This window comes from Oncorhynchus gorbuscha, linkage group LG13 (genome assembly GCF_021184085.1).
Source record: "Oncorhynchus gorbuscha isolate QuinsamMale2020 ecotype Even-year linkage group LG13, OgorEven_v1.0, whole genome shotgun sequence".
Classification (NCBI taxonomy): domain Eukaryota; kingdom Metazoa; phylum Chordata; class Actinopteri; order Salmoniformes; family Salmonidae; genus Oncorhynchus; species Oncorhynchus gorbuscha.
The window spans coordinates 42895897-42920256 of record NC_060185.1 but is presented as its reverse complement, the minus strand read 5'-3'; the positions used below and the strand labels follow the sequence as shown (position 1 = coordinate 42920256).

Here is a 24360-nt window from a genome sequence, read left to right as displayed (position 1 = left end):
TTTAGTTATTTGGATTTTTACAAGTCATCTTTGAAACCCAGGGTCCTGAAAAAGGGACTTTATTTTTTTGCTGAGTTTATATATATATCAAAACAAAAAGGATTACATGTCAAGGTTATGGCATACTATTTGCCTTGTGGCAAGGTTGGGGAATATTTGGGAACAAAAGGGTTAAGAGTTCATGGAAAACATGGTCAACAATTTTTTGTTAATAAAAGGAGATTTTACAGAAATTCTGTTACCAACATTTGCATCTGCCCAGTTCTTCCAGTAAATGTTGTTTTGTAAAATATTCAGTGTAAATTGTTCAAAGTAGTCATTGTGCTTAGAGTTATGGTTTGTTAAACTTTAAAAGGCAATGGTTTTTGAATGGCATACATTAAGTGAAAAATCTGAGTCTCCTAGAAATCTCTCTCACCGTGGAATTGCCCTGCATCTATTAAGAAATTAGTATAGTCCTAGCTATTTTCTTTTGAAAATCTTAACGTCATACACGATTATGTTTAGTTAATGGTTTGACAGGCCTTATATTATTTGTGGTATGACAACTCTAAATGGTTGATAACGTTTCACTTTGTACGGGCAAGTGATTGACATGAAGCTTTTTCAGCGACATATTGGGTACTGGCGCAGTAGCTTGCTGTCGATGTTCAAGGTCAGTTGTCTACCGCTATGTAATATTTATTTGAGTTGTTTAGGGAGGTGCACCAGGGGTTTCATTAACCTCCGTTTCTTACCGGACTGGGAATAAGATTGGGATCCTTGTGATGTGATTTACTTAATTTGTTCGTACTAGTTGCATGCGAAAACTTGCAAGCAAAATGTATGACAGCTTGGGAACATTGCCTCACTAGCTACGGCAACGTTAGCTATAGACAGCTAGACCCGAACTGGATTTGTTTGACAACTTTGATAATAGCTAACGTTACCTTTAAGCCCTTTTTAAAGTAGCTGACTTAAAAACTGAATTAGCTAATTAACGTAACCTTGAATAGCGTTGGTTATAAAACTAACGTTAGCTAGCCAGATTGCGTTTGCATTGTGCTAGCAGCTAACATTAGCAGACAGCAACTTGAACCTTCAGCGTTGTTGCATAATGTTAGCTACAGAATGTGTAATCTTAAATGACATATGTTACGCTTTTTTTCGTTTCTTCTTTGTATTGAAGTAGTCTTGAATAACTGTTCTCAAACCTCACCTCGGGGACCACCAGACAAGTCACAATTATATTGTAGCCCCGAAGTAACGTTAGCACACGTGATTCCCTTAAGTTAATTAAGGTTATGATTAATTGGCAATTTGAATCAGGTGTGCTAGCACTGGAAATTCACGAGCAGCGGTTTGAGAACCACTGCTGCAGTGAAGAGTGAGGACAACCTATTTCTTTGCACTGTACTCATGTCAAAATAGGCTTCTTCTTTTTTTAATTGACATAATCATTGAGCCTTGTTTAGTGGAGCAATGGAAATGATTATTTTGTCTCGTCTCTGTTTTCTAGAATGTTCAGGAGTCCACAGATGCTGGCCTTGACATGCCCTGTCAGGACCCACAGACCCCTGCAGCTGTCTGGCAGAAACCCCAACGTTCCTGCCCTACCTGAGCACGCCTGTCAGAGGTGGCCTGGACCCAAAACAGGGAGAAGTCTCTGTCAGGGGGATGGAGGGGAGGAGGAAGTATCCCTCTCTTCAGCCATTTCTTCACAACTTGTTAGCAGAGGCACCTCCTGTTGTGGGAGTTGTCTCCTAAATGCTGCACCTCAACACCCCTTACAAAAAGCCACCCCTCCCAACCGTCCTCAATTGTCTCATGACTCTAGCTTTGTTTCTTTGAACCGTACACCACGACTGCCGGTGCTTGTAGCATGTGACCCTTGGAAAACCACTTTATTGGAACATTTGGGCAATTCTAAAGTCTCTGAATGTTTTAGTGACCTCAAGTGCCTTCTACAAAGGAGGCAAACTGACAATGGTAGCCAATGTTTATCTGCTGAGGAGAAGGTGAACGTCACATTCAGTGTTAAAAGTAATAGTTACAGTCCTGTTCAAAGTGGCAAGGGCATTTTTCACAGACTGCTTGCGTCCACACCCAAACTGTGGACTGTGGATCCCCAGAGAAGCCTTTCACTCCAGAGCCGCGGCCTGCACCAGGCAACTGCCTCCTGCCCAGTGGGTGCTCTGAGGGAGTGCCTTTCATTGGTGAACGAGGCGCGTTGCCGTCAGAGCCTGGGGCCTAACGTGGCTCTTTATGAGAAGGACATCTGGGGGAAGAGGGGTTCCAGTGAGGCCCAGGGGAAGTGGGCATCTGTGCTGGTCTCTCTTTGCTCCGTGGAGGGAGAGCCCGCCTTCCTCTTCACCCTCAGATCCACAGCACTGAAGGGCAGACACAAGGGTGATGTCAGGTAACCACAGACTCCTGCACCATTCCCACTGCTTTGGGGTATTTAATGTTTGACATATGTCATTTGACAGAACTTAATTACTCTGAAATTGACAACTTTTATTAGTGTGGTTTGGCAATATTGTCATGTAAATGAATGTATGAAGTAATACATAAGGCTGGAAATTGACAGTGTTGTGTGAATGTCCAGTTTTGCAGGGGGCAAGCGTGACCCCTCGGACAAGGACGTTGTGGACACCGCCCTGCGAGAAGCTGGTGAGGAACTGGGCGTCACTGTGGCAACAAACCAAGTTTGGGGCGTGCTGAAACCACTCAGGGATATGGTGAGGACCTTAACCCTACCCATAATCCTCCATGATCCCCAACCCTTTCTGTGTGATGCACTGACAGTTAGTAGCTCCCCTCTGCTCTATACCATTTGAGATTGGGTAGTATTCTTTCAGTGAAACATTTCTTAATATGTCTTCACTATGTAAATTGTTTATCTGCTGCTTTTTCTAATCATGGCACATTTTTCTCTCAGTCTGGAATGATGATAGCCCCTGTACTGGCCAACCTCGGGCCCCTGGAGGCGCTGTCGTTCAAGCCAAATCCTGCCGAGGTATAGTTACAATCACTCTTTTTTTCCCCTTTGGGCTGAAATAACACTTACCGCCTAATGTGGAGTAAAAATGACATTTACCTTTGTTTCTCAGGTAGAAGAGATCTTCACCCTGTCGGTCTCCCACGTATGCAGCCCACAGAATCGGGGATACACCAACTTCCGTACCGGTGAGCGATATGGATACACCTTGCCTGTGATCCGCAACGGGAAGCACCGCGTGTGGGGACTCACTGCCGTGGCCCTCGAACACACGCTCAAACTCATCATGCCACCATGACAACCAATCATGCCAGCCATCAATACTGTTTTTTTTTTTTGTAAAGTATTTGTGATTATAGAATAATTGATTATTTGTTTCATATGTGAAATCAATCATTGGGGGTTATAGATCAATTGATGACTTCTTATAGTCAATGTATCCCTTATAACCAACGGTACATGTCAGAAGTGATATATTGAATATATGAGATATCAGGTAAGGTGATGTAAGGAACAATCACCTTCCATGTCAAAGCCACTGGATTGTAATATCACTGTATTTTATAATACTGACATAATAACCTGCAGTACTCCCTAGAAAGGTCAAATCATGACAGTTCAGTCATTCATTAACCTTTATGAAAGCAACTCACAATGTTTCGGGTGTGTCAGAAAATGTTTTCTTATCCTTTTTTTAAATGTTATTTCCATAGGCTTCTGGACAAGATCAATCATTATTTTATGACATGCAGACATAAATAAATATATTGCAACAAATGTGCATTTGATGTACAACATACAGGTATTGTCTCTGGTTGTTGAAAAGGAAAACATAATTCAGTCAAATTCATTATACAGAAAATGCATGGTCCAATCACACACATTTGCAAAACATCAAGTTACAGTATGTCAAATTCCATAATGCTTTTGTTAATATGTACATTTATTTTCTATTCCCACGTAAACTCCAACCAGTTGTGTTCCATACATCTGTATTATGCTGTACAAAGCTAGCACCATATTGAGTCGGCAGAGTGCAACATTGTGATTCTTTATTACATGTCTCTGAGGTTCCTTGAAAAGATTGGAGCTTTGATGGTATTCTTAAGAGTTCTTCTAGTCAGTCCTGTGTTGGATTCCTCTCAGTACTATGGTTGTACTGTAGCACATTCAGGGGGGAAAGTGCTAAGCTACAGAGGCATCAGGGACTGGAGCACTCCATAGGGTCTTGGGAGTCAGGCAGCAGGTGGCAGTTGAAGGGCCAACTGAAGGTGAATACGTCCAGGGCCTGACTACACTGCTGCTCTGCCCAGGAGCACACTGACCGGCAGGGCTGCAGCACCCCACCCTGAGGGCTGCAGTGGGGCATAAACATCCCACACACCAGCTGGCGCAGAGGCTGGAAACACGGCAGCTCCGTCAGCACCTAGTAATAACCACAAACCACAGAGGAGAGTGGCTGTACAGTATCTAGTTCCATCAGAATCAAACACTTAAGGGAGGTCCTGCACATCCCATTTATGGTATTCTTCAGTGTGTAGTTGATTTATCGTGGTAGAAACAAGTGTAATGGCTGGGATGGGGTGAATGGTATCAAACACATGAAAACCATGTGTTTGATGCCATTCCATTACGGACATTATCATGAGTCGTCCTCCCCTCAGCAGCCTCTACCACTATGCACTTATATTATGTTACAAATAATATTCAAGTTAACTGAAAACCCATAAATAAAATATCAATTTAATGTGAAATTGCTATTGTTCGGTGTGGTTGTGTGTTGACAGGCCAGGTGTGCGGTCTCACCATGTACTGGCGGAGCAGCGTGGCTGCCTCTCTCTGGTCAGCAATGGACAGCCAGATGTTAGGGAAGGAAGTGAGGTTGTAGCTCAGGCCCTGGCACATTTTCACCTCGATGGGCTCACAGGACGAGCCTGGGGGAGAGGCATGGAGAGACGGATCCAGAAAAGGCTACTAGTCTGTCATAATGGAGTCATTCTACTGAAGGCTTAACAGTTGTGTTACAAATATACAAATAAACTCAGCAAAAAAAGAAACGTCCTCTCACTGTCAACTGTGTTTATTTTCAGCAAACTTAACATGTGTAAATATTTGTATGAACATAAGATTCAACAACAGACATAAACTGAACAAGTTTTACAGACATGTGACTATAAAAAATGGGATAATGTGTCCCTGAACAAAGGGTGGTCAAAATCAAAAGTAACAGTCAGTATCTGGTATGGCCACCAGCTGCAATAAGTACTGCAGTGCATCTCCTCATGGACTGCACCAGATGTGCCAGTTCTTACTGTGAGATGTTACCCCACTCTTCCACCAAGGGACTTATAAGTTCCCGAACATTTCTGGGGGGAATGGCTCTATCTCTCACCCTCCGAACCAACAGGTCCCAGACATGCTCAATGGGATTGAGATCCGGGCTCTTCGCTGGCTATGGCAGAACACTGACATACCTGTCTTGCAGGAAATCATGCACAGAACGAGTAGTATGGCTGGTGGCATTGTCATGCTGGAGGGTCATGTCAGGATGAGCCTGCAGGAAGGGTACCACATGAGGGAGGAGGATGTCTTCCCTTGTTACGCTGTTGTTGAGATTGCCAGCAATGACAACAAGCTCAGTCCGATGATGCTGTGACACACCGCCCCAGACCATGACGGACCCTCCACCTCCAAATTGATCCTGCTCCAGAGTACATGCCTCGGTGTAACGCTCATTCCTTTGACGATAAACGCGAATCCGACCATCACCTCTGGTGAGACAAAACCGTGACTTGTCAGTGAAGAGCACTTTTTGCCAGTCCTGTCTGGTCCAGCAACGGTGGGTTTGTGCCCATAGGCGATGTTGTTGCCAGTGATGTCTGATGAGGACCTGCCTTACAACAGACCTACAAGCCCTCAGTCCAGCCTCTCTCAGCCTATTGCGGACAGTCTGAGCACTGATGGAGGGATTGTGCGTTCCTGATATAACTCGGCAGTTGTTGTTGCCATTGTGTACCTGTCCCGCAGGTGTGATGTTTGGATGTACAGATCCTGTGCAGGTGTTGTTACACGTGGTCTGCCACTGCGAGGACGATCGGCTGTCCGTCTTGTCTCCCTGTAACGCTGTCTTAGGCGTCTCACAGTACGGATATTGCGATTTTTGCCCTGGCCACCTCTGCAGTCCTCATGCCTCCTTGCAGCATGCCTAAGGCACGTTCACACAGATAAGCTTGGACCCTGGGCATTTTTCTTTTGGTGGTTTTCAGTCAGTAGAAAGGCCTGTTTAGTGTCCTAAGCTTTCATAACTGTGACCTTAATTGCCTACCGTCTGTAAGCTGTTAGTGTCTTAACGACCGTTCCACAGTTGCATATTCATTAATTGTTTATGGTTCAATGAAAAAGCATGGGAAACAGTGGTTAAACCCTTTACAATGAAGATCTATGAAGTTATTTGGATTTTTACAAATTATCTTTGAAAGACAGGGTCCTGAAAAAGGGACGTTTCTGTTTTTGAGTTTATATGATGTGTGTGTTGTGTATTGATGGCTCACTGAAAGGGGGATAGGTTGAGTTGTCACAGTCGTGCTCATCTGTCCCATCTACACAGTCAGTCCAGCCATCACACAGCCACTCCTGGTGCAGGCACTCCCCACTGCTGCAGGCAAACTGAGGAGGACTGCATGTTCCTGTCACAAACAAGGAAACGGGTGATCCACTCCTCATATTTCCAGCGCAAATCCCTTAAACCACTGTTAGATGTTTTAATAAATTGGCTTATATTCTACGTTAGAAGAGCCATAATAGACTAGATACAGGGATACCGATCTGGGTCGTGTTCAGTAAGAAGGAAACGTTTTGAAACAGAGTGAAACGGGGAGGTACTACCTGAATGGAACCTTGTTTATTGTTGCTAAACTTTTTGCTACAGTCTTTCCTACTGAACACTACTCATCTGTGTATGGGGGGGGGGGACTCACTCTCGGAAAGGGAGATGGCCTGGTAGGAAGCGTTGAAGCCACTGTCTGCTACACCCTCGTCAGCCACAAACACCACAGTTATCTGGGGCCCAGAGGAGGTCAGCTCAGGAGGCAGGCTAGTGCCACAATACCTGGGACAGGATAGAGAAGGAACGCTAGAGCTGGCTGTGGTACAGTAACAGGAGTACTGTGTTACAGGCTGTGGCACAGTAGGGTACAATTAGCCTGGTTCCAGATCTGTTTGTGACCATCTTCTGTTTTGCAACCATAGGAGTCCCCACCACAGGCTACTACGGTACACCTTCTTATCAATTAAGAGTGCTGTTACTGTTTTGAATGTTTTATGGTACACATATAGTGTCATATAGTGTCATACTTGCTTGATTTCTATGCTTGATTTCAGAAAATGTCATTTGACTGGATGCACTTGCTTTGAACTTTCCCTTTTCAACCCTTCTGAGCTCATTTGTAGGTAGTGTATGAAAGAACACATTGTGAAGCTGACATAACAGATTTTACCGTCCGAGTACTCTGCCGGTCCCGCTGTCAGCACTGTCATGCACCTCCACATAGTCAAACTCACACACGTCCTGGGTCTCCAGACTGAAGTTGAGGAAACTCAGCCTGATCACATGACCCTCCTCAACAGAGATCTGCCATGTGCACAACTGACGGAGAAATAAGAGTAAATTAAACATCATTTACCATGGTAGGATTTCATGAAGTCTATTCTGGGTATATAGCTGGGTATGTCAATTAGATATGATGCATGTTGGTGATTTTGGTGATTTGCTAGATCAGGTGTAGGTAGGTACAGTACCTGTTGATGAGGGTAAGGTTTTGGGTGGTTTGGAGTTGCTAGGTAGCCGTAGGGTCCAGTCTTTTGGCCCCCACACTCTGTTCAACAACATAGCAAAAAACGAGGATAATTTGTTTTGCATAGGATAAGCAAACAATTGCCCTTTTACTATAATTGATTACCAGGCTTCCTCGCGACTTTGTCCACGTGATGAACGAGACTTAGACGAATGACAGTGCGAGTATACCATTTTACACATCAGCCTTATTTTGCTTGTAGCTGAGTGTGTACTGTGCAGCACACCCTGTTCCTACCTTTGTGCTTGTGGCTGCAGTTGGCCTCATCAGAGAGGTCATGACAGTGGTGCTGACCGTCACACACTGACACAGGCAGGATGCAGCGCCCGTGGTCACACATAAACTCCTCCCTGGAGCAGCTCTCTGAGAACACACGCACGCACGCACGCACGCACGCACGCACGCACGCACGCACGCACGCACGCACGCACGCACGCACGCACGCACGCACGCACGCACGCACGCACGCACGCACGCACGCACGCACGCACGCACGCACGCACGCACGCACGCACGCACGCACGCACGCACGCACGCACGCACGCACGCACGCACGCACGCACGCACGCACGCACGCACGCACGCACGCACGCACACACACACACACACACACACACACACACACACACACACACACACACACACACACACACACGTTGCTGATGTTACGTGTTAATGTACTGTGAACATATATGTTTCCTAAGGCAAAGATCAGTTCAGTGTACCTGTTGATTCTACCTCTGACCCAGTACTCACTCTGTTCAGGTGTGATGGCGTGGTACTGGGCGGTGAAGCCTCTGCCTCCGATGCTCCCGTCAGAACGAAAGGTCACCCACACAGTGCTGCTGTTGGTGTTTACAGTAGGGGGTGCCACGTTGCCACAGAACCTAGGGTGGAGAGAAACGTTCACGTTGAAAATGTCTGCCCCCAAAAGGCAACCATAATGTATCGTTATTCTTCACCTAAAATCCCTGAACAGCAGAACTGCAAAACAAAACGTCTGGGGCATAAAGTAGAAAGAGTTGCTACCTATACAGAACTTGTATGCCACCTAGCTGCCACAGTGTGACATGAAGAGGATGCTTTTTCAAGAGGCTGACATGCACTAGGTTCAGAAGCATGTAAAACGTGTCCATAGTCACTATATGTTACATCCCCTTCAATATAGGTTCATCTGATCCTAGATCTGTGATTAGAGGCATCTTCTACCTCGAAACAGGTTTAGACACAGTGCGTTTGACCCACCTGGTGACAACAGAAGGTTGCTCCATCTCCTCCTGAAGCTCCAGCCAGTCAAAGAGGCAGGGGGACGGTCCTTCTATGGTCAGAGAGGACACATGGATCTGGACCAGGGATGGGGGGCGCGCCCGTATCACCCAGACACAGAGAGAGTCTGGGGGATACGACCCAGGGTGGTTGGGAGAGCTAAAGCTACCCTCTGAGTCTGTCAATACACCCCCACATCCTGAGACAGACAGACAGACAGACAGTGAGAAAAGTACAGGGTAGTGTATCACAGTATTATTACTGTGTTGTACGTACACTATTTGTAGGTAATTACGCATAGGTAAGGTACAATCATTGGAATATAATTACTTAGTCTTTTTCTATGGATACAACTGTAGTAGATAAATACCCACTAGTTTCAGGGGTAGGGTATCTGGCTGGCTGTGGGGCCACTATACTGTCCCTCTGACTGTGGTTGGTGGGGGTTGTGGGTAGACCACGAGGCAGTCCATCTCCAGTCAACAAGTCCAGGGGATTGGTCGACACCACTTCCCCATCCACACTCTGCCCCTTTAGTTCTGTGGTGTGAAGAACCCAGTGAGAGAGAGAGTAAGAGGACATTAGTGAATGACACAAGTTTGTGATGTTCATAGGTACTGTTCTGCTATTCCATGCTCAAGGAACCATATAGTGTATGAATTGGCAATGTTAGTTTAAATAAGGACATTGTGTCAATAATTATGTAGGTGTCTATGACGTTAATGCATGTTGGTGATGTTTTAAAAATTAGGGTTCTTCCTGCTTTGTTTGAGAGATGAGTGAAATGTATGTACACCATGCTCTGTAATCAGTTCCTTTTGAGGATCAGAGGTCCCACTGTTCCACCCATAGAATTACATCGATTTCCAGTATCTGTGTGGTCCCTCTCCTCCCACTTTTCTCATCCCCATCCCATCCCTCACGTGTGAAGATGAGCACCAGTGCCAGGACCAGGGCTGCTACCAGGAGCACAGCAGCAGCAGAGACCGCCAGGGCCCCCCAGCTAGACCACGAACCTCGCAGACGCAACACACACACACTGAACACACCTCGGCCTGGGACACATACACACGCAAACCAACACACACACACACAGGGAGGAAGATGGGAGGAAAGACATGGGTGGTTGAGGAAACGTGAAGTTGTTGTATCCTTCCTGTCCCTCAGATAATTCTTGTTTCCACTTTCCTATTGTGGAAGACAACAACTAGGTCAAATTGAATAGGTCTTGGCATCTGGAAACAACCAATCCTATTGCATATCCAACTCCGGTGTTATATGATGTTGTGGAACGGGGTAACTAGGTTGTCAGACTCACTGTTTGCTGCTTGGTTCTTCACTGGTTCTGGGGACATGACAGTACTGGCAGGACTGAATCCTTCCACTTTCTCCTCACGCTCACCCTCGAGCTCAAACGCGGGGTTGCAGAAAACGTTCTGGGAAAAGAAAAGACAATTGGTATAACATGGAACACCAAGTAACTTCCCACCATGAAATACAAGGTTGACATAAAAATTGAAACCAGAATTCCAGGCCCACACAAGCTGTCGCTGTCCTCACTTTGTAAATGTCAGAGGATTCTGAGTAAATAGATACTTCGGTGAGGTCTGTCATCTTCGGTTCAGTTTCAGTCTTCCAGGGAAACATTGAAAATCCACATCCTAATACCCACTCGACCCACAACGTAGTCTTGTGTTGTTGTTAAGAGCACAGCAACAAAAGGTGTGTTGGAATGTGAAAGGCGAAAAGGTCATGTTTCAGCAGGAAATCTCAATGTGACAGATAAAAGAGGCCTGTATCTTTCCAGAGTGATTGATTCATCATTTTGTTACGAATGCCCCCAAAATATATTTATATATCTATATAAATCCACAATGTAAAAAAATCCCACAAGAACAAAATATTTAGTCCACCAATTTGAGGTTTAAAATCCAGTGAAAGTCCCCCCCGGTGTTTATAGTTCGGTTCTCCTTTCATCACTTTATTAAGTCATGGCGTGTCTGTGTGTGTGAGGTAGGTAGATGTGTAGTCTGTTCTTGTTTTGTTGAGGGTGAGTAATTTGTTATAAAAGACGCCTAGAACTTCCTTCACAGTGTTCCACAAAGCCGAGTCAGCTGAGAGGACTGAGCGCTGGGGCAGGAGGGGGGTTGGGTGGAGTGGGGTGTGGGGGACGCTCAGAGTAAATTCTCTATAATACACAATGATCACCTAATCTCCTAAAACGTTTCTCACACACTACACACTCACAAACAATGGCAAGCACAAACTGTGTAATTTACAAATCATACAGTGTATTGGCAACATGGCCCTAACTTGGAGTGAAGTTGGGACCCTGTAGTGGAACTGGGTTAAAAGGATTTGATCTCAGATTTAAGTTTCTGTTTTACAACCACATTTCTGATTCTCATTGATGGTCATCCCCTTCAATACTGACTCAGTAGATGATGCAACAATTTCTAAATATTAGAGGCTATTTGAGTCTCAAAGTAAGATATTACAGTTCAAATAAAGATACCAACACATAGATAATAGTGTTTTATGAATCCTAAATGTAAAGTGAAATCACCCAGTTCTGGGAAAACGTGACTCAATCCATGCTTTTGTGTTTGCTGTGGTTCGTTAATGGATAGTCACTCATCAAACAAGAGAACTACATCGTTTGTAGACATATATTTTAAGTCAGACGCCAACAGAGACAGAAAGGAGTAAGCACATACTTGTCATGCATGCTGTCACTCTGTTGTTGTGTGCGGCCTTCTCCTTCAGCTCTGTCAAAGAGGGTGAGTACTGAGATGGTCAGGGAGATGCACGAGTCAGAAGTTACTGTAACCAACAACACCGTTCACGATCTCTCAGTGATGTGTTTGTATCTCAGGAAAATGTTGAATTTCCGTCAGACGTGTCTGTATGTCAGTCATGTCTGTATTTCAGTAATGTGTCTGTATTTCAGTCATATGTACATATGTATTTCAGAAATGTGTGTGGGTCGTTCCACCAACAATGAGCCTTTTTAGAAGTGTAACTTTGTAAAAAAAAAAAAAAAAAAAAAAAAAAAAAACACGTTTGATTACAACTATTTTTAACATTCTGTCATAAAGAGCACACTTCATTTAAAAAAATCCCATCTGAAGATGTTAAATTAATAAAATCACAATAGTAAGTGCCTATTAAGTGCCAAATAAAGTTGACCTTAACAGGGTTGGCGATTTCATCATAAATCAGTCCTGGGGTGGCAGGGTATCCTAGTGGTTAGAGCGTTGGACTAGTAACTGGAAGGTTGCGAGTTCAAACCCCTGAGCTGACAAGGTACAAATCTGTTGTTCTGTCGTTCTGCCCCTGAACAGGCAGTTGACCCTAGGCCGTGATTGAAAATAAGAATTTGTTCTTAACTTGCCTGGTTAAATAAAGGTAAAATAAATCAATAAACATTCCCTTGTGACAACAGGAAAGGAAGCTTGTTGTGTGCAACAGGGAGTGGCAAGTCATTGAATGCCAGCTTCACAAAAAAAACAAATGGTTCAACAATTTCTAGCCTATCTATGGGTAACAGGGTGTGTTATGCTCAGCTTTCTGCCACAAAACACCAGAGAATAAAAAACAGCTCACCTGCTTTTACATGATTAATGTTTCTTTTGAAAGAAATATTGAAAAAATAAGGTTTCACCATATTAAAACAAGAGTTCAGTTCACGTCACAGGGTTGACCTTAAAATGAGGGACAGATGGTAAAGGATTCACGGAGGGGCATGTCAAAATGGAATATTATCAAGTCTTTATTCATATAATAACGAGTAACGTGGCTGCATTTCAGTAATGTGCCTTTATTTCAGGAATATGTCTGCATTTCAGTAATGTGCCTGTATTTCAGGAATATGTCTGCATTTCAGGAATATGTCTGCATTCCAGGAATATGTCTGGATTTCAGTCATATGTCTGCCTGTATTTCAGTGTGGATGCAGGGGGAAGACTACGGGGACTATGAGGATGAACCGCCCCAGAACTGTTCCATCGCTGAGAAGATCAGAGGCGGCAACGTGTCCTACTCTCAGGCAGGTACCGAGGGCAGCGTGCTGACCTATCACTGTAAGGCAGGACACTACCCGTACCCCATCAGCCAACGGGTGTGCAGCGCCGATGGGGAGTGGTCCTCCATGAGACTGGCCGATGGCAGACGAGTGTCGCAAGCCTCCTGTAAAGGTAGTGTTTCCGGGGGATACAGAAGGAGGCAGGTGATGAGTTAGTATCTGATAAACTACTGCTGTATTCTCCTCTGTCTCTCCATCCCTTTCTCTCACACAATGTGTTTCTCCCCCTCTCTCGCTCTCTCTTTCTCTCTCACAGAGATAATGTGTCCAGGCCAGCTCCAATTGGACCATGGTGAGTTCTGGCCCAGGGAACAGTGGTTGAAGCCAGGGGAGAGCCAGAGTTTCTCCTGCCACAGTGGCTTCAGCCTGTCTGGGTCGGCTCAGAGGAACTGCACCTCTCTAGGAGACTGGACAGGCACCATCCCAGTGTGTGATAGCCAAGGTGAGAAGCACTCACCCTTGTACAACATGCCAGGTAAAGTAAGCTTCAGCACGTGTCTCTGTACGGTGCACAATATATTAAGTGGTAGAACGAGGATTCATATCAGAAGTAAAACATTAAGGTAGAGGTAATATTTGGTGCAAAGAACTTGTGTGCAAAACAATCTCAGTATTGATTCATAAAACTGTGCCAAAGAGAGTGGACTTTACCTTAGCTAAGTTCAGACAGGAAACGCCACGTATTCGTTTAACCATTTATTAGAAGATTACAATACATGTACAATAGTCTTGGCATTAGGCCCTGCTCCTTCTGGGTGGCTCACTGCCAGAGCATAAATCATGTAAGGTATATTAATAACAGGCCGTGAACAATGTACCTATACCGATCCCCCTGACCGAAACAAAAGCAGAGCCGCAACGGGTGGAGGCTGGGGTGCGAAAGCAGAAAGCACACACACATGGCGAGTAGTGCATGTTACAGCATGCTAGATCGAATCCCCGAGCTGACAAGGTAAACATCTGTCGCTCTGCCCTTGAACAAGGCAGTTAACCCACTGTTCCTAGGCCGTTATTGTAAGTAAGAATTTGTTAACTGACTTGACTAGTTAAATAAAGGTTAAATTAATGAAATTAATAAAAAATGTGCGTGTCACCAAAAACAGAAGCGCATAGAGAATTTTTGTGCAAACCTGGTATACTAAATAGACCGCCATATTAAGGTAGTGTGATTAGTCTAATTGGTTCAATATCAGCCAAGGCTATCAGCTGATTCAACACTCAGATTTCCTGTATGAAACCGCTGGGCATGTTGTATTAATCACTATATACCCTGTGGCTGGACGTAAACGATCCTGACTAAGCACTACCGCTCTATTGACATAAACACATCCTTTACACTGAAGACATAGGGTGCGTCCCAAATGCCACCTTATTCTCTTTATAGTGCACTACTTTTGACCAGGGCCCCGTGCACTATTTAGGGAATAGGCTGCCATTTTGGACTCTGTCATAGTGGTAAAGTTGTAACTACCGTTGATATAGATATGGTGTGCATTCAGGCCAATGCCCACTCTTACAGAGGTCTGGTTGGTGTGAGAGGGCATTTATTAGTTGAGAGCTGGTTGCAGTGTGTTCAAGTGCATACAGGCGTGCATAGAGCCCCATTTACTTCGGTATGATACTTAGGTATAAGAAGCTTTTTGAATCGTAGAAACACATTGACAGGCACAGAGATGAATGGCGCTTTTCATATTATGCATTATAACCCTCTGCATATGCTTTTTGCAGTACTATATAATATAATAATATATGCCATTTAACAGACCTTTATGGCTCATTCAAAATCTTCTCATTTCAGCTGATGACTGTAAGAACCCAGGTGTGCCCCCGGGAGCCCTGAGGTCCGAGGGCCGCTTCCGAAAAGGGGAGAAGGTCCAGTACCGCTGCCAGATGGGTCTGGACCTGTTGGGCTCAGCCGAGAGGGTGTGTCTGGAGTCCAGGGAGTGGAGCGGCTCAGAGACACGCTGCCAAAGTCAGTGCCTTGACTGGACCAGGCTACGCTAGACTAATAAATTTCTGCAACATTATGGCCATACCTACATGCTACCTTTTTCTATGTACACTTCAATCCAATGTTATTTACAGAGTCAAAGTTCTGCATATGTTAATATCTGTCTCAAAACAGCCCAGTATGCCTTTGACTCCCCCAGTGCAGTGGCAGAGGCTATGGGAGGCTCTCTGTCTGGAGTCATGGATGTTCTGTCACCTGAGTTCATCAAGAAAAACAAAGGTGGTCCATTATAGTGTGTACGTGCTTGCATTTGTGAGTATGCTGTATCTGTGTATACTCGGTGTGTCATGTGTTACTTTAAGCTGAGATCATTACACCCCCTATCTTGTCCCTGCGTTCCAGGAGTCACCTTTGGTAGGACCCTGCGGGTGGCTGATGGTCGTATGAACGTGTTCATCCTGATGGATACCTCAGGCAGCATCTCCAAGACCCACTTTAACCTGGCCAGGGGCGCCATTGCTGACCTCATACGCAAGGTCTTACTTTAATTTATGTCCCCACAAACATTGAGGATGCAGATTAAGCCTAGTCCTAGACTGAAAAAGCACTTTCAATGGAGATTCATTTCTGTGCCTGCAAAATCAGCCCTGAGAATCCTCAGAACTTAAAAAACTTCTCACAGATGGTAAACAACACACTATTCTATGATAAGCCGCTGAAAGACGCAAAAGTCTAACTAACAGGTTTCTCTCTCAGCTTGACAGCTACGAGATTGAGCTGAATTTCCAGGTGATCTCCTACGCCAGCCAGGCCAAAGACATTGTGGACATTGTGTCCAGCAAGGATGAGCATGTCAGGAGCAACGTAAAAAGTGTCCTAAAGAGACTGGCAGCGTTTGATCACCGAAGTATGTCAGCACCTATCCCTTTCTGCACTTTGTGAAGCTATGACACTGTACAGGAAAATATATACATTAGCAGTTGACAATTGTTGAGGTGTGCGTGACTGATTAGCATACATGACTGATTAGCATACATGACTGATTAGCATAGAGTGCCTGGTGTGGTTTGATACAATTACCTGTCACCTACAGGCCACGGGAACAAGACTGGCACCAACCTGTACGCTGCTCTGTATCGAGTGTATGAACGCATGGCCATCCTGAGAGAGAGGAACAAGACCCGATTCAGTGAGACGCAGAACGTCATCCTCATTGAAACAGATGGTACATTGTAGGGAGGGTTCAACCTACTCAAGGACTTTTGCAATAGAATGTTCATTGTGTAGGGAGAGGAGAGAGGCATCCATGTGTATTCTCTCTGCCCCATAGGGTACTCCAACACAGGGGGTAGTCCCCTGGCTGTCCTGGCTAAGATCCGCTCCCTGCTTGGGTACAGCACCTCGGCTCTCGACCACACCGAAGACAAGCTGCTAGGTCAGTTACACAGGGAGCCACACTGAAGACAAGCTGCTAGGACAGTTACACAGTGAGCCACACTGAAGACAAGCTGCTAGGTCAGTTACACAGGGAGCCACACTGAAGACAAGCTGCTAGGTCAGTTACACAGGGAGCCACACTGAAGACAAGCTGCTAGGTCAGTTACACAGGGAGCCACACTGAAGACAAGCTGCTAGGACAGTTACACAGTGAGCCACACTGAAGACAAGCTGCTAGGACAGTTACACAGGGGGCCACACTGACAACCGTACAGCTCTATGATGCTTCACTCAAGACTTTATAAATATCTACTCAGATTGTGTGTGTGTGTGTGTGTGTGTGTGTGTGTGTGTGTGTGTGTGTGTGTGTGTGTGTGTGTGTGTGTGTGTGTGTGTGTGTGTGTGTATTTTATGCAGATGTCTACGTGTTTGGTGTTGGGGACAACGTGAATAAGAACGAGCTGAATCTGATTGCCTCTAGAAAGAGACATGAGAAGCACCTGTTCATTCTGAAAGACTACAAACAGCTGGGAGAAGTGTTCAACAGCATGATCAGTGGGTTGTCTTGGCGTCATCATTAGATTTACCGCAAGAAATGTATTTGATCATTTCCTGGTACAAATTCTGCATCAAAGTCGTCGTATGTAGTATATTTAGCAATAGAATGCCGGAACCACGCAGAATGAAGTCAAATGCAATAGTGAGGATGCATTTATTTCTAGGTGATAAAAGTGTGACCATGTGTGGGGTGGCACAGGAAGATGTGTCAGAGAATCAGGAGGTGTTTGGGCCCACCAAGAAAGCCCATACCAGGCCGTGGCATGTCAATGTCATCACAGTAAGCCTCATTTAACAGAACATAGAAGACTGTACACGATATCAAAGACATAACTCAATACAGTACCAAGGAATGTACAGTAAACACAATCTACTCTATTCATCCCTCTACAGACTGGCGTTAAGTCTGAGACCTGCCAGGGATCCATCGTGACCCAGAACTGGATCCTGACCGCAGCTCACTGCTTTTCTGCCATCAGATTTGAGGGGAAAGTGGACCAAGAGAAAGTGACTGTGAAGCATGGTCAGTAGCCTACCTAATTTGCACATAGGTCTCTGCATTGACCTCAAAATGTTCATGGGTCATTTGGCAGTGTGTCGTCTGCCCATTTAGAAATACCAATCTATAACACGGGTGATAGATAGCACAGACTACTGATGATAAAATAGGTGATGTCTATTCTACCTTTCATCCCCAAGTAACGCTTGCTAGTAAGGATCAACCTCATGCCAATGTCCCCCAGGTTTTGAAGGAAATAAGGCAGCAAAGGTGCTGTTGGTGATCTCGCACCCACAGTACAACGTTGACGGACTCAGCCACAAGAAGGTGAAAGAGTTCTATGACTACGACATTGCTCTGGTCAAGGTTGAAACAATCAAGCTGTCATGGACGGCGAGGTGGGTTTGAGCAGCTACACTAGCTCATGAAATCATTCCCTTGTAAATGGTTTTCATTCCAAACCACCACGATTCCATCTACTTGGTCAAATCATTCACCAGCAACGACATTGTTACAATATTAACATATGAGTACTTTATTTCACTCTATTCTTGTGTAACTACATGACTTCCTGTACCTCCCTGAGTTGTTTATCTGGTATGTGTTCTCTACAGGCCCATCTGCTTGCCGTGTACCAAGCCTGCCAACCGAGCCATGAAGATGAGTCCCAACTCCACCTGTGAACAACACGGTAAGATGATTACTACTCCTCCTGAACAAGCAGACGGAGTGCAATCCTTTTTTTTTTTAGCTTGACAAGCCCAACTCACTGGACAGTTTATTAGGTACACCACCCAGTTCATGAAAATGGATGACTCAGACAGCGAGTCACGAGGCAGACTGGCATCCAGTTACTGTTTGAATGAATGTTAGAATGGGCAAAACAAGTGACCTAAGTGACTGAGCGTGGTGTGATCATTGGTGCCTTTATTTTTATTTAACAGGCAGTCAGTTAAGAACATATTCTTATTTATAATGACGGCCTATCGGGGAACAGTGGGTTAACTGCCTTGTTTAGGGGTAGAAAGCCAGATTTTTTTACCTTGTCAGCTCGAGGATTCTGATCCAGCAACCTTTCGGTTACTGGCCCAGCTCTCTAACCACTAGGCCACCCCTGGTGAGCCACATCCAGTACCAAACAAAACCATCCAGTCAGTGGCAGTCCTGTGGGCGAGAACAGCTCATTAATGAGAGAGGTGGAATAAATAATACATTGGTGAGTGTATAATAACCGGTTAATGGAGCGTGTGTCTGCAGAGAAAGCCCTGCTACCCATGGAGGAGACCAGAGCCTACTTCATCAACAAGGGGGCTACAGTCAAGGATGCAAAACGCAAGCAAACACACATTCATACAGGGAGTAAGGTTAGTGGTACTCAACAAGCAAACACACATTCATACAGGGAGTAAGGCTAGTGGTACTCAACAAACACACATTCATAAAGGTCATAGGTCAAATCCACAGGCCTTCTACAATATAATCTATATCATTGGCTCTGCATTTACTACCATTTGTGTATGAGGAGTGAAGTTCTACAAATGTACTTTGTGAATAAGAGTTTGTCTGCATGTATGCCTGCAAATTATGTCTAATTGATGTGCATGTTTGTGAAGGGTGTCGTATGAAGGGCGCGGTGTTAATTGGTAGAACCATTGTTTGATGTTCCTATTTGCAGAGGCCTGACTGTATTAAACAGGCTGAGAACACACTTCTAACTCCTCACGATGCAACGCTGAATGAATACGTGCCCGACAGGTTTCTGTGCTCGGGCGGATCTGCCGATCATATAGATGCAGTAACTTGCAAAGGTATGTTTGTAGGATTAGACAGCATGGGAAGTCACATTATACAACTCGGGAACACATACATTAATTCATTAACAAATAATAGGATAAACCTTTATGTTATCCTCATGTGTGATATGATCCAACTATTCCTGACAGGTGACTCTGGAGGCGCTCTGTTCCTTCTTAACAGACTGCGGTATTTTCAAGTGAGAAACTCCCCTTCCACATACTTCACACTAGCATATAGAACTACGTACCAGTATCTGGTGTTTGGTTCATTAGGCCAAGCTAAGTGTACTTTTTTGTATGACTCTATTCAATGACCAGGCATATACAGTTGAAGTTGAAGTTGACATACACTTAGGTTGGAGTCATTAAAACTCATTTTTCAAACATTTCTTGCTAACAAACTATAGTTTTGGCAAGTCGGTTAGGACATTACTTTGTGCATGACACAAGTCCTTTTTTCCAACAATTGTTTACAGATTATTTCACTTATAATTCGTTGTATCACAATTCCAGTGGGTCAGAAGTTTACATGCAAAGTTGACTGACTTTAAACAGCTTGGAAAATTCCAGAAAATGATGTCATGGCTTTAGAAGCTTCTGATAGGCTAATTGACATAATTTGAGTCAATTGGAGGTGTACCTGTGGATGTATTTCAAGACCTACCTTCAAACTCAGTGCCTCTTTGCTTGACATCATGGGAAAATCAAAAAATATCTGCCCCCCCCAAAAATTGTAGACCTCCACAAGTCTGGCTCATCCTTGGGAGAAATTTCCAAATGCCTGAAGATACCACGTTCATCTGTACAAACAATTGTACGCAAATATAAACACCATGGGACCATGCAGCAGTCATACCGCTCAGGAAGGAGACACGTTCTGTCTCCTAGATATGAACGTACTTTGTTGCGAAAAGTGCAAATCAATCTTCACAAGGTGAAGATGCTGGAGGAAACAGGTACAAAAGTATCTAAATCCACAGTAAAAGGAGTCTATCTATATCGACATAACCTGAAAGGCTGCTCATCAAGAAAGAAGCCAGTGCTCCAAAACCGCCATAAAAAAATCCAGACTACGGTTTGCAACTTCACATGGGGACAAAGATCGTACTTTTTGGAGAAATGTCCTCTGATCTGACGAAACAAAAATAGAACTGTTTGGCCATAATGACCATCGTTATGTTCGGAGGAAAAAGTGGGAGGCTTGCAAGCCGAAGCACACCATCGCAACCATGAAGTACGGGGGTGGCAGCATCATGTTGTGGGGGTGCTTTGCTGCAGGGGGGACTGGTGCACTTCATAAAATAGATGGCACCAAGAGGATGGAAAATTATGTGAATATATTGAAGCAACATTTCAAGACATTTCAAGTTAAAGCTTGGTTACAAATGGGTCTTCAAAATGGACAATGTCCCCAAGCATACTTCCAAAGTTGTGGCAAAATGGCTTAAGGACAACAAAGTCAAGGTATTGGAGTGGTCATCACAAAGCCCTGACCTCAATCATATAGAAAATGGGCAGAATTGAAAAAGCATGTGAGAGCAAGGAGGCCTACAAACCTGACTCAGTTACACCAGCTCTGTCAGGAGAAATGGGCCAAAATTAACCTAACTTACTGTGGGAAGCTTGTGGGAGGCTCCCTGAAACGTTTGACCCAAGTTAAACAATTTAAAGGCAATACTACCAAATACTAATTGAGTGTATGTAAACTTCTGAGCCACTGGGAATGTGATTAAAGAAATAAAAGCCTAAATAAATCATTCTCGCTACTATTATGACATTTCACGTTCTTAAAATAAAGTGGTGATCCTAACTGACCTGAGATAGGGAATTTTTAATATAATTAAATTTCAGGAAATGTGAAAAGCTGAGTTTAAATGTATTTGGCTAAGGTGTACATAAACTTCCTACTTCAACTGTAGGAATGAATCCACACCCGCGGTTCTATTCCATCTATCCTGCAGGTGGGAGTAGTGAGCTGGGGCACCAAGAACGTGTGTGAGCCACAAGACAGTAGTGACAGGCCCCCCTCCTGATGCAAGGGACTTCCACATTAGTGTCTTCCACTTGCTGCCATGGTTAAAACAGCACCTGGGGGCGGAGCTGGAGTTTCTACCTATGGACGACTGAGTTTCAACTTGGATTCTCACAAAAAGCTTAAAATATTGATTTAGTAGCGCCAATTTAGGAAGGTGGCTTAATAGCAGAAAAATATGCCTTTCCGTTTCCCTACTTTACAGAATAGGACCCATTGTAAAATGTATCAAATGAATAACAATCTATTAAAATATAAAATGAATTAAACTCATGTTTTTTTTTTACTTTTTAGGCTTTCTGGAAACAAGTACTGTATATCTGACAAGAAAATATGACACTCAAGCAAATCAAACAAAAATGCTGTCTGCTGTGGTTACATTTAGTTAAAACATCTGTACCTTCAAATGTATGTAGTGCACTAACAGTGATTTGTTGATTAGCAGCAGGTAACTAAATAGTTTGTCTACATACAGCCACAGGGTAAAACGGCTAGATTATTTTCCTGAAATTACTCTGCACCAGTAACATTCTGACAAATCTTAGGTTAGAATAGCGTTCGAATGCCAGCCACCCAATCAGCCTTCAGAGAACTGCCTGAAGAGGGCCTCTTATTGGTTGTCTGTAAAGGTTGGGACAAAATTAACTCGCAGGATTTCTGAAAAACCTTCCGATAGACTGGGCGCCACAAACGTCTTCCTGTGTGGAGAGAAAAAGTCTGTTCAGAGTGGGCAAATACCTTCGGACATGCATTTATTTTACATGACATATGTATATGCTGCCTTTATACAGGCAACCCAATTCTGATATTTTTAACCAATCAGATCAGCCCTTTTGCTAATTATTGGGCAAAAGATCAGAATTGGGCTGGCTGTGTAAACCATAAAATTCATAAAGACATATTTGGTATATTAGTGTGCTCTGATCCTTTCAACCCAATGTGGAGGCCAGTGAATCCCTACTTTGACAATGTGATGCTGTGAAGTCCCTTGATAATATTCAATGTCACTTACTTGTGACTGTGGAAGATCATGCCATCGACTTTGAGGTGCTTAGTGGTGAGGGACCATCTCAGGGAACTGTAAAGCACAGGAAGAGCCCAATAATGAACAACACTATGCATCAGGGCAGCACCTCAGAGCCTATATTGAACTGGGTGTCTCCCATGGCCTGTACTTTATAAGGTTTAAGAAGTGGACATTGAACCAGATGGTTGTAGTTTAAGTTCCTGATTGGGCTATACTGTTTGGGCGATCAGGTCCCAAGTTCACATTACCTTCTACTCTACTAGAATGAATCATGTGTAGTCTGGTATACGCAGTTCCGTAGATGGAGAGGAGACCTACTCTGTTGTTGTGCTTGGCCTGCTCCAGGGAGGCAGAGAAGTTGAAGCAGCAACAGGACACGCCCAAACTCTGGCTGACAGCATCATACCTGGAGGGTTAGGTTCATGGATGTAGCAGATTTACCACCATCTGCTATGTACGTGGTTTAGGTTGTTCATGAATTACAAACCAAAAGTGCTCCACACACTCGTAGGAGCACAGAGGCAGGTGTAATTGGTGTTATCCTCCACCATGCTGCGGCCCTCCATCAGAGCCCGCTCACAGACCGATACAGAGCTCTGCTACGAGCCCAGGGTGTCCTGACAAACACAGATCAGGTCAGTGTGTGTAGATGGCTGTGTGTGGATGTTAAGAGATCCAACAGTGCACTGATCCACTCACCATGTTCAGGTGATCTTTGGGGACGATGTGTGTGTGTGGAAAAAGGTTGATTTCCCGGCTAGATTTTTTTTAAAGGCAGATAGTTGTCAGTAAAAAGTGAGGAAGAGAAAGAAAAAGGAATACACGTCCACTTGCCAGCAAGGAAACCCACGGCAATGATGACTTCCTGCTTGGTGGAGGTGATGGAGGCACTGGGCAGGTCATACAGACGGGCGTTGGAGTCACGTTTCCTCTGGAGAGAGAGAGAGAGAGAGAGAGACTCATACAGAGGCTTAAAAAGTTTCAGATACGTATTCTGTGCAGACAGAATACCAGATATTCACCAGGTTACTCACAGGATCAAATGGAGGAAGACTGAAGGGGGCGCTCTTCCAGCACCAGGAAGAACTCTGGAGTTTGGAACTGCAGCTCAAGATTCAGAGCAAACTAGTCGAGAGAGACAATCAGGCACTATTAAGATGTGCAATGCATGACTGTACAACACCTGGTCATAAAGTGTATCTACAACATAGCGAGAATCACCTTTCATATAGTCAGTGGACACAGAACACTTTCTCTGCTGATTTGTCTCCATTGATTTTTATCATATTCAAATTCCTGGAAGCATATGGACAAATTAAAGTACTTTTCTATCCTAATATTTCTATTGTATTCTAATCTGATATTTCTATTCTATTCCATTTATTTCCCACACCAATACGCTTGTTGAAGTATGAAAATGTCTGCACTCACTACTGTAAGTTGCTCTGGATAAGAGTCTGATAAATGACTAAAAGGTAGAGTAAATGTTGAAGCAGTGACTGGTCGACGTCATGACTCACCAGGGTAATGTGGTCGAAGTGGACGTCATGACTCACCAGGGTAATGTGGTCGAAGTGGACGTCATGACTCACCAGGGTAACGTGGTCGAAGTGGACGTCATGACTCACCAGGGTAACGTGGTCGAAGTGGACGTCTTGACTCACCAGGGTAACGTGGTCGGAGTGGACGTCATGACTCACCAGGGTAACGTGGTCGGAGTGGACGTCATGACTCACCAGGGTAACGTGGTCGGAGTGGACGTCATGACTCACCAGGGTAACGTGGTCGGAGTGGACGTCATGACTCACCAGGGTAACGTGGTCGGAGTGGACGTCATGACTCACCAGGGTAACGTGGTCGGAGTGGACGTCATGACT

At 44.5% G+C, this 24360-nt stretch overlaps 3 protein-coding genes across 5 annotated transcripts; 2 read left to right on the top strand and 1 right to left on the bottom strand.

The window, feature by feature from the left end:
- Positions 1–409: 409 nt before the first annotated feature.
- LOC123992929 lies at positions 410–3777 on the top strand. 3 transcript variants are annotated; one of them, XM_046294575.1, is made up of 5 exons: positions 410–655; positions 1499–2398; positions 2588–2720; positions 2921–2998; positions 3093–3777. In XM_046294575.1, exons 2-5 carry the CDS (start codon positions 1500–1502, stop codon positions 3276–3278), a joined length of 1296 nt encoding a protein of 431 aa, XP_046150531.1. In that variant the 5' UTR covers positions 410–655; position 1499; the 3' UTR covers positions 3279–3777. The 3 variants fall into 3 exon arrangements, with proteins under 3 accessions (XP_046150531.1, XP_046150533.1, XP_046150530.1); XM_046294577.1 differs by lacking the exon at positions 410–655 and adding an exon at positions 692–769; XM_046294574.1 differs by lacking the exon at positions 410–655 and adding an exon at positions 790–1366.
- Positions 3657–11156, bottom strand: LOC123992924 (membrane frizzled-related protein-like). Its single transcript, XM_046294568.1, has 13 exons — positions 10660–11156; positions 10418–10535; positions 10023–10154; positions 9474–9638; positions 9079–9298; positions 8590–8720; positions 8071–8196; positions 7778–7854; positions 7477–7625; positions 6958–7088; positions 6532–6666; positions 4787–4914; positions 3657–4406 (listed from the first exon to the last, which is right to left on the bottom strand). Exons 1-13 carry the CDS (start codon positions 10744–10746, stop codon positions 4182–4184), a joined length of 1824 nt encoding a protein of 607 aa, XP_046150524.1. The 5' UTR covers positions 10747–11156; the 3' UTR covers positions 3657–4181.
- A 598-nt stretch (positions 11157–11754) lies between these two features.
- On the top strand, positions 11755–21725 carry si:ch1073-280e3.1 (complement C2). The gene is given in 19 exon segments (XM_046294558.1): positions 11755–11879; positions 13047–13295; positions 13440–13625; positions 14982–15155; positions 15309–15413; positions 15537–15670; positions 15891–16041; positions 16228–16359; positions 16465–16569; positions 16989–17126; positions 17294–17409; positions 17523–17652; positions 17873–18026; positions 18243–18319; positions 18886–18992; positions 19304–19436; positions 19572–19621; positions 21386–21411; positions 21413–21725. Coding segments are annotated over 19 exon segments (2364 nt in total). The 5' UTR covers positions 11755–11821; the 3' UTR covers positions 21552–21725.
- Positions 21726–24360: the final 2635 nt, after the last annotated feature.

What these genes read in the sequence shown, in the direction of transcription:
- LOC123992929 (XM_046294574.1), top strand. Translation starts at nt 1,284, where the DNA reads ATGATTAATTGGCAATTTGAATCAGGTGTGCTAGCACTGGAAATTCAC. An exon ending in AGACACAAGGGTGATGTCAG is followed by an intron (nt 2,399 to 2,587) that starts GTAACCACAGAC and finishes GTGAATGTCCAG; the next exon opens with TTTTGCAGGGGGCAAGCGTG. An exon ending in TCAAGCCAAATCCTGCCGAG is followed by an intron (nt 2,999 to 3,092) that starts GTATAGTTACAA and finishes TTTGTTTCTCAG; the next exon opens with GTAGAAGAGATCTTCACCCT.
- LOC123992924 (XM_046294568.1), bottom strand. Translation starts at nt 10,746, where the DNA reads ATGTTTCCCTGGAAGACTGAAACTGAACCGAAGATGACAGACCTCACC. An exon ending in AATCCTCTGACATTTACAAA is followed by an intron (nt 10,536 to 10,659) that starts GTGAGGACAGCG and finishes TTCTTTTCCCAG; the next exon opens with AACGTTTTCTGCAACCCCGC. An exon ending in CGCTGCTCCGCCAGTACATG is followed by an intron (nt 4,407 to 4,786) that starts GTGAGACCGCAC and finishes GGTTATTACTAG; the next exon opens with GTGCTGACGGAGCTGCCGTG.